The sequence below is a fragment of the Zingiber officinale genome, chromosome 4B (genome assembly GCF_018446385.1).
Source record: "Zingiber officinale cultivar Zhangliang chromosome 4B, Zo_v1.1, whole genome shotgun sequence".
In the NCBI taxonomy this organism is placed as follows: domain Eukaryota; kingdom Viridiplantae; phylum Streptophyta; class Magnoliopsida; order Zingiberales; family Zingiberaceae; genus Zingiber; species Zingiber officinale.
In genome coordinates, this window is record NC_055993.1 from 95,369,058 (window position 1) to 95,378,845 (window position 9,788).

General features: G+C 46.3%; 2 protein-coding genes across 2 annotated transcripts; one reads left to right on the plus strand and one right to left on the minus strand.

Annotated features, from left to right (window-relative positions):
- The first annotated feature begins 306 nt into the window (after positions 1 to 306).
- On the plus strand, positions 307 to 2,407 carry LOC121975596. Its single transcript, XM_042527337.1, has 3 exons — positions 307 to 542; positions 664 to 2,013; positions 2,095 to 2,407. Exons 1-2 carry the CDS (start codon positions 483 to 485, stop codon positions 1,252 to 1,254), a joined length of 651 nt encoding a protein of 216 aa, XP_042383271.1. The 5' UTR covers positions 307 to 482; the 3' UTR covers positions 1,255 to 2,013; positions 2,095 to 2,407.
- LOC121975595 lies at positions 2,371 to 4,026 on the minus strand. The gene is made up of 3 exons (XM_042527336.1): positions 3,215 to 4,026; positions 2,976 to 3,131; positions 2,371 to 2,889 (listed from the first exon to the last, which is right to left on the minus strand). Exons 1-3 carry the CDS (start codon positions 3,869 to 3,871, stop codon positions 2,620 to 2,622), a joined length of 1,083 nt encoding a protein of 360 aa, XP_042383270.1. The 5' UTR covers positions 3,872 to 4,026; the 3' UTR covers positions 2,371 to 2,619.
- Between the last annotated feature and the right edge of the window lie 5,762 nt (positions 4,027 to 9,788).

Genomic DNA, 9,788 nt, shown 5'->3' on the forward strand with positions numbered 1-9,788 from the left:
AATGGTCATGATTGTTTCTCACATGGAACTTTCCTACGCGTGAGCCTGAATAGCAGAATTTGTGCGACTCCGCTTGGACTTCATTTAATTTCAAATCCAGCTTTGAGTCTAGCTTCACGTCCGTGGAAGGGTCTCCGACGGCAGCGAAGCGAGACGAAATCCTCTCGGAGCTCAGATGATCGAGATCTGATTTGGGATTGCGAGTCCTTCTCTGTCATTCCTCGATCTCTTAGACTGTGGGCATTGTGGTTGTTCGGGTGGGTAAATCCGGGTGCTCTGGCTGTCTGCTTCTGATAACTCGTGAGTCCTTTACTGTATCCCGTACTTCTTCTATGTGTTTTATGTGCTTCCATCTGGGTTTAGGGATTTACATTTTTCCTTGGTTGGTTGATTAGTCTGCGGGAAAATTTTCTTTGGAGATCCTGGTTTCTGATTTGAGTAGTTTTTTCGATCCACGGAAGTTTGATCGGCTTGTTTATCGAATGGGCTGTGGTTTCTTTGTTGTCCACTCTATCTTGTCGGGTATAACATCGAACGCAGAGGTTTTGACTTTTTCTTAAGTATTGAGATGAGTCGTGTTTCTTTGTTGCTGGCGCGATTTGCGCATATCCTTGAAGTTTTGCAAATCTCCTGATTTTTCTATGTTTTTCTGTCAATCTGAAGGTGAGCAGTTTTGAGGTAAAAATTCAATCTGTGGGGATGGAAACTGTGGTTGTAGTTGGATCGCATCGGAGTAAATATTACAGCAGAGGCAAGTCACAGCCGTCGAGAGATTTTGGAGGGTTTAGCTGCCGCAACTTCGAGTCTGCTACTCGAGTTCTGCCATCGCGCTCCTCTCGATTGTGCTATTGCTATGGCCTTAGTGAGCTGAAATCTCCCAGCTTTTACTCAGACCAACAGCAAAAACAAAGAAGGAAGAGGAAAACCATTTCGCAGAACAACCCGCCTTCTCCTAAAGGAGACGCCTTCACAGAAAAGACATCTTGTTCTGAACGGTGGGCAGGTCCTACCTACTCAAACTCACCTCCTCCCAGTTCTTTACCCATTCCTACATTTTCCCTTCGCCAGAAGCGTAGTGTTTCTCTAGAACTTCAAATTCCGATATCTGATGTTATACTTCACTCTCTCTCAAAATCTGCACCAACTTCCCCTACTAGAGAATCCCCTTCATCTGCCAGCAACTTCCAATTCAACACTACCATTGCTACGGAGAACTTGAGACGGATTCTCCAGTTGGATATTGCAGATGATTGAGGGAGCCCCTCTTTAAGTTCGTTAGAGTACTTATGTATGTAGTTTGTCGTAAGTATGTGTATCCTTTCTTGAGTTTTCTAGCATTAGATTAAGCAAGTCTTACTAGAAGCAATCAGGTAGAAGTAATGTCCTATATTGTTTGTTGGGGTCAATAGAGCTTGTGATGGGATTTGATGAAGTTGATTAAGTGGCAGTAGTTTAGTGGTTGTTTATAAGTAGAATCCATTGTAGGATAAACCGTTGAAACATGTGTTGAGCTTAGTCAAGTATATGACTTTTATTCCGCTGTTCCAAGGTAGAGCAAGATCTATGGGGACTAGTCCTTTGTAAGTTATCTATTCTGTATATCCTTGTCCACATGGTAAGGGGGGGGGGGGGCATGAAATAATTAGGAACTGCATTCTTATCCCTCAGAATATGCAATTCAGAAGCATGCCCCTCATCTTCTCCTTGCTTTGTATGCATGTTTGTGATAATTCCTCCTTTTTTCTTAGCTTTCATTCCTCAGACTCGTTTTAATCTTCAGAAGTTAGTAAGATCTAACCTTGTCCCTTCTTCCAGTTTTTTGGTAGGAAGAAGTGAGGTGTAGTGGACTTCATATATCTCTCTTTTTGCTTGTCTATCTTCATGCATATTAGCCGTAGTTGATTTTATCTTTCGTTCTCTCTAGTTCTACTTCACATTTGGTCTCATCTTCAGTTCCTACTCTAGGAAGCCACGTTTCCCACTGTCACTAAATGATTAAGATGTGGCATTAAGGTACACCTGGCATCTTGGTTTAAATTATTTTGTCTTTGTTTCATGTTTCAGGCAATCTTTTAACTACATTTTTTGCTGCAGGGCTGCTTCTGTTGGTGATCGGCACAGAAGCCTAGTAATTGGTGATACAGCATGTGAAAAATGTGTGTTAATGGTGTTTGGTTTTGGTGATAGTAAGTCAATATATTTAGCTGTTGATGATGCTTCTGAGCTTGTATAACTTTTGGAAGCACTTGGGTTTTAAACAAATCCTTGTATCATGAACTTAGAATTTGACGCTATCGCTTCTTATATTTGCATGCCTTAGTGATATAATTTGAATATCGCTAACAATGTAATATTAGCATTAGTGACTCGATGAAATGAAACTCATGTATCCAACTTTTGATGCTTTTGGAACTGACTAGAATGGGATGGGAATTATTATATCACTTTATTGTTCAATAAAGGTTTTTTAAAATGGTCCTTTTTCCTTGTTGGCTCCCTTCATTGAAATTCGCTTTGAAATACTTTCAAGTTAGGCTACCGTCAGCATTACATACATTTCAATTCAAGTCACTAGCCACCATGACATTTGATAGAGATCATCAAACATGTACTTTCTACCTATGTTGGAAATGCTACTTGATGCTGTTCCAGACTGCAGCATTGCCTCAGCATGCGAAAGACTCGCCCTTTCAATTTCTTCAGTGTTTTCAGCCTCAGCGCCTCCCAAGCCATGGGTATCAGTCCTCGCAACTGAAACAGGCCACTCTGCTCGTACTGTAAAACCCATGTCTCGGCGTTCAGATGCAGCGCGGCCGAACTGCAGCTCTTGTACATCCATGAGCTTCCATTGCTCGTTCTGGTCGTGGATTGCAGATTCCCGTCTGTCCACTGAGATCGCAGATTGAGAATAAGCTTAAGCAATGATGAAAGAAAATTTAATAAAGGAGAGTTCTTTGAGGGTTTAGAATTGTTACTTCTTTGATCTTGCCGGATAATAGCGTCATGGATGATGGAGGAGAAGGACCTGTGGCAAGCAGGCCTGTTGTTTTCAAAGGACTTCCCCAAATGCTCACTCTTTCTGCAACCGAATTGTGCAGCACACACCTCCACTGGAGCAAGAATTGATCATCCTGCAGCAATTGTTTCTCAATGCAGCATCTTTATGGATTTTGGAACGAGATGTTAGATAATTATGGAGAGAGGAGAGGAGAACCTGATTCATTTTCCAATTGGAATCGATCGAACTGCAATTTGCAACCTTCCCATCTAGTACACCTTCCAGTCTTTTCTGCAGCAGCTCCAACATGCCCTTCAGATCGTTTCTGAGGATTCGGCATTCCTCGCCAAATCGGGAAACCACATCCGGCGTCAGCTTGGGGCCGAAATCTTTGGACAGCAGCGCCGAGAAGCCCGAGTCCGCCGCCCACAGTAAAAGAAACCCGACGAGAACCTTTACGGGGAAGGAGAAAAGGGGCCAAGAATGTTTCTTTTGGACGGATTTCTCCTCCACGGCCCTAGATTTAACCGGATATCGGGGTGGCGGCGTAGAGGGAGGGGTGACGGTGGAATCGGCGGACTCGCGGGTGGAAGGAGGGCTTTCGTCGCCGTAAGGGACCGGCGCCAGCGATGCCTTACTGGACCGGGGATCAAACAGCTTGGTGAGGGAGGACTGGTGGAGGGAGGATACCGCGGAGGGGAGGAGATCGCGGGTGGCGTGGATGCTAGCGAGGCAGATCTCGCAGTGGCAGTTGGTGTCTTTCCGGCAGCCGGGGAAGTAGCAGCTGTCGCCACCGCTGCGGGCATCCCGGCGGTCGCGGGTGGAGGTCGTAGCAGATCGGGTCCTCGAGGACGCCGTCGCCGGAGTGTTCATCGCGGCTCTCCCTCTCTCGAACTCTCTTCTTCTGTCTTCGTCTTCTAATCGGAAGGAGGCGGAGAAAAGGGGGATTTCGTCATCCGATCGATTTGAAATTTGAACTCTTCGAATGAACCCTAAACGGCTATAATATGATCTATTCCCTTTTCCCTTGCTATTTATCACAGAATGTCAGAATATTAGATATATATATTTTTTTAAAACGGCGTAAATCTTTGAGATGTGTACAACGATTCGAAATCTTGATTAGATTTTGGACCCAGATTTAGTGGCAGATATGAACCACGGCACTAGGTCCATTCATCTATTCATGTCAGTTTTTTGGATTGATGTTTTGTTCAAAACAATTTATTGTAAAACTTAAATAATTATTCATCAAATAAAAAAATGTTAATTATTAATATTGAGAATGCATATGAACAAAATATTGATGATATAATTTGCGCGTGGAAGATGCAAATTCACATGAGGGCGGATTTAGGATTGGAGATGGTAATTATTTATCAAATAAAAAAATATTAATTATTAATATTGAGAATGCATGTGAAAAAAAATATTAATGATATAATTTGCGCGTGGAAGATGCAAATTCACAGGTGGGCGGATTTACGACTGTAGATAGGGTCGTATTTAGATTTTGGAGGGCTGTGTCTCTTTAGTTGTGTAATGATTTGTTCCATGAAAGTGTCGTCGCAGGATAATTTATAAAAATATCTTTAATGTTTCAATTTAGTCCTAATTATATCTATTTATTCTAAGTCATTTATATCTCTCATGTTTTATAAATTATCCTAAATATATTTCCATCGTCAACTCCTCCATTAACTGATACGAAATCAGTCATGTGATAATGAAAGAGCTCTCAATGAATTCTTCTCCTCCACTTCCTAGAGAGAGAAGTTCCCCCTTCTCTCTGGGAAGGGAGTGGTTGTTCATTGTCGGAGACAGGCTCCAAGTCAAGCAACCCAAGGGGTAGTGGGGGAGGGGATCTTCCCCTCCCTCATCGGCGGTGGATCATCACCCATCGACGCCGACGAGGGCTCTGGCGAGATTCTCCGGCCACTCAAGAAGGAGAGCAAGAGGAGCTTTGAAGACCACTGCCAAAGGCTCTTCACCGGTGAAAAGGAGGGGGAGGTTCTTGGGTCCGACCTCCTCCGGTCGTGCAAGGACACTACCGCCCCACACCACTACCAATCGAAGTCATCTTGGGGCATGATCGGAGGACTTGGCTTGAAGTGGAGGCAAGCTACAATGGCTGAAGGTCTTGGAGCTAGGGACCAAAGGGGGCAAGCAGCGATAAGGTGAACAGCGAGGAGTGCCCTTCGTTACAAATTAGCCAATGGTAGCGAGGTTTGTGCCAACGATCACAAGGGATTGTTTTTTGGCATACATCAAGGAGGGCGCCTGCCGGCCAGTTCACCGGAGGTCCCGCTGTGGTTGCGGAGAACAGGCGTGAAGGACAATGGTTTGGTGCTGCCATGGTGCTCATTGGCCGACAGGAGGGCATGTTTTGAAAGGGTTCTGCTGACAGCAGTTTTTTCCGATGACCAGCAGATCCTTGAAGCTTCCGGCGACATTAGTGAGTGATGCGGTGATGAGGAGGGGCCCCCACCCCGCGGTAGATAGCTGTCACGGTGGAGGTAAAAGTCAAGGCGGTCAACGCTCAGATATCCTCGGTTGGTCGGGCGACCATACCCCGACCGGAGGGAGAAGGTCCCGATCCGCCGTCGCCTTCGACACGGGGAGGAGTCAAACGATCGACGCTCAATGGAGTATCGAACGCCGGACGGAGGAGCGATGTGCAGAAGCCGGGCTGAGCGGCTACCCCGCTCGGCCAGGCAGCAAGACTCGACATTGGCAGAGCAGAACTTCGGTCGAGCGAACGTGACACAAGCATAGTGGAATTCCGACCGAGCGGATGAGGCACAGGAACGACGGAATTGCTGTCGAGCTGACTAAACACAGTGGAGCCCTGCTGAGAGGACATGGCACAGGAACAGCGAAGCTCCGGCCGAGCGGCTAACTGCTCGGCCTAGCAGCATACTCTCTCTGGTATCCATCGACATCCTTTTGGGAGTTAGTGCCGCCGACACCGGGCATGGACAACCAGAAGATCGTATGGCGTAAACTTCCACTATCATTTCAGAGATATGCTCGACCCGTTACGGTATTATATCAAGGATACTTTACTGACAAGTCTTTTCAGGGAAAACTTTGGGAAGCGTGCTCACCTTGGAGAGCGTGCACGCACGCTATAGGAGCTTTATATAAAGGAGGTCCAAGCATTGGCAGAGGTATCCGATATTCACTGTTTGCGCTACAGTCTTCTTGTTGCTCCGCCTTATACTTCATCGCTGGTGACTGACTTGAGCGTTGGAGGGCCAATGTGGGGGACTCCTTCCCTGCCTTGGCACTGACGTCATCTGTGTTGCAGGTCAGAGCGGAGTCTACAGGCGGTCAGCGGGAGCGCCATCTCCCTAGTTTTCCATCTTTTCAACTTTAAGACATGATCATATTTGGCGCCATTTGTGGGAACTTAACCTGCATCCGAATCGAGAAGATGGAGGACGTTGGATGACTCATCATCGTGACGCTCACTCAAGAAGTGCTCGACATGCTTGTGCAAGCCCGAGAGGCAAAGATGATCGAGCAACAGCAACAACAAGCGTTAGCCGATTGGCAAGCGCCACAGCCTACAACATCTGTAGCCAGGAGATGAGCGGGGCAGGAAGACCGGATGGAGTAAATCTCCGTATGGGGGCAGAATAGAAGGTCGACCGGCACACAGGGGGAAGCGCCGCCTGCACCGATCCCCTTTTATCGTGCCTTGTTCCAAACCCCCCTCAGAAATAGCCCCGACGAATCAAGAATGGGGATAGTCTTTGAATGATGCTCCCATTCGAGATGCACAGAATGACAAGGCGCCTCGAAGCAATGCATCGTCCAAACGGATCAATCGGTAGTTCCCCGATGAGATCTTACAAGACCCTCTGCCCAGACATTATACCCCGCTGGCGATGGGGGCATACAATGGATTGACTGATTTGGATGATCATCTGGATAGGTTTGATAATGAAGTCACGCTGCACCAGTATACAGATGGGGTAAAATGTCGAGTCTTTCTTACTACTCTCTTCGGATCGGCGTAGCGTTGGTTCAGAAGACTATTGGATGGATCTATATGCAGCTTCAAGGACTTCCGAGCTGCATTCTTACATCATTTCGCCATCAGTCGACGCTATCAAAAGATGAGCATCAGACTCTTTTCCTTGAACCAATGATCGAAAGAAATGCTTCGAGTCTACATACAGTGTTTCAATCAAGTAGTCATAGATATCCCCTCGGTCTCATTCGAGACAATGATGAACGCCTTTACTCAGGGGCTCGTCGAGGGAGATTTCTTCCGATCGCTCATCAGGAAGCCGCCCAGGGACTTCGATCACATGCTCAAGAAGGCCAACGAATATATAAATGTGGAAGAAGCTCAAGTAGCAAGAAGAAAAGAGGCACCGACCGAACCCTCGGCGACGATCGATCACTGACCGTCAAGCTGCCATCAGCCGCCCAAAGGGTCGAGGGTCGAAGGAGCGCGGCCACACCTGGAGACCAGGACACATGCCGTGTAACATGTGGCTTCTGGTCGGCAGAAAGCGGTAAACAACAAGGTATGGATGACGATATTCTGCTCTTTCCATCAGTCGATGACTCACAACACGCGTGATTGTCGCGATCGAACACCAATCGTTAGTTGACCAGCTCCAAAAGGATATTGTCGTCGATCTCCTTCTCCCGATTGGTGACAAAGGCATCGATCTACTAGGCGGTGAGAGGACAAAAGAAGGGCTCTCGGGCGGTACCATCAACACCAGCGAAGGAATGACACTGATCCCTCCTGAGTCTCGGCTGAGTGAAATAGACCCTCCGATCGGGAAGAAGAAAACAGAAGCAACGCATCCCGAGGAGAAATAGGCATGATCGCTGGAGGGCCGACCGACGGTGACTCCAATAGAGACAGGAAGTCGTACTCTCGGCGGCTGGAGATCCACGAGGTGGGATGCAGCATGGCGAAGGCCGAAGGACCTGAGATCAGCTTCGGCCCCAGCGACTTAGAGGGAGTGAAGATCCCTCACGACGACGCGCTGATCATCTGGGTGGTAATCGCTAATTATACTATTCATTGAACTCTTATTGATACTGTAGGATCGAAAGAGTGCGATAGAGGGGGGCGGGGGGAGTGAATCTCGCACTTTAAAAGCTTTTTTTTACTCATTTAAAAATAAAGTCGTGCAGTGGAAAAGTAGAGAACAGGTTCAGTTACTTGGTTCGGAGCCTAGGTCGACTCCTATATCAAAACCCGCAATCCTTGATCGCATCGATGGATAAATCACTAAAACTCTTCTTTCTGAAAACCTCGGAAAGAAGCAGTGCATACAAGACAATGAGTAAGATAGTAACAACCTACTATCTTACTTGAGTTAAGTACAATACAAGTAATAATAAAATATACCGACAGTATATTAAAGTTGGAGCTCGATCGACACTTGAATGATGTAGTTGCTTGCGAGTTGTAGTAGCAATGACACGAGCAGCTTACACAGAGATGATATTCAAGTCAACCAAAATCAGTTCCCCAGCCTCGGACCTCGAGCTCTCTTTTATAAGAATCGTCGACGTTCGGTCGACCAATCCAGGTTTGGTCGACCGAATCAGCTCCCTTCCATCTTTGTTGAGATCTGACGTTGATTCGATCTTTGGCATTTACTGTCATTGAAGTGTTCGATCGATCGATCACCTTTTTCAGTAGACCGAACAGATAATTTCCTTGTTTGCTGAGATTCGCACTTAATGCTGCATTAATGAGGTATCGTTCAGTCGACCGATCTGCTAGTTCAGTCGACCAATCAGCTTAGCTTCCTTCTTTGCTTTTGACCGATCTGATCTGTGCCACATCGTCAGGATTCGGTCGATCAATCAAGCTCTGATCTGATTCGCTCTAGTTTGGTCTGAATTTATGTCTGTTTTGAGTTAGTCCTATTCGGTCGACCGATCCTCCTATTCGGTCGACCGATCAGGTCGAATCTTGTAAAACAATGTCAAACAGTATTTTCCTGCAAAATAGAGATTAGCACAGTAATATATAAAATGCATGAGTAATGATAATTAACAGTTCAACTATCTTGATCTCAACTTGGAAACCTTTCCGGTTTCTTCAGTTAGATTAACGACCTTAGGTTGTTCCCTTTAGGAACACAACCTCACTGTTGCTCCTCCAATTATTTACCTCAACCTACTGCCAAACTTTGATCCTCTAGATCTGTTTGGACTTTTCACTTAGCCTTGATAGGCTCATCAGGACTTTTTCTCGATCTACGGTCCTCTAGACCTCTCGATCTCACTGCCAAGTGTCGGGTCCTCTCGACCCACTTGGTCTTTCCACCTGGGTTCCACGATCTGCTAAGAGTTTTCCTGCCTAGCCTCCAACTAGGTCTTTCTCGGTTGAGTAAATAGCCTGCACACTTAATCAACTTGTTAGATCACAACAAGACTTAACTTGAACCTTTGACAACATCAAAACTTAGGTTTGATTCTGGTGCAACTTGCACCAACAGATACAGGGAGTTCAGTGAACATCATCTTCAAGAAGGCATTCGATCAATTACAAATTGATCGGAATGAGTTCCTGTCGATGATGACTCCTCTTTAAGGTTTCACGGGCAATGAGGTACTGCCGCTCGGACAAGCCCGATTGGCCATCTCGCTCGGAGAAGAGCCACTGAGGAGAATCAGGACCATAAATTTCATCATGGTAGACACACCATCGGCCTACAACATCATCTTGGGTCGACCGACCCTCAATGAGTTACGGGCGCGCGGTAGTGTCTACTTACTACCAAAAAATCAAGTTTCCAGTAGA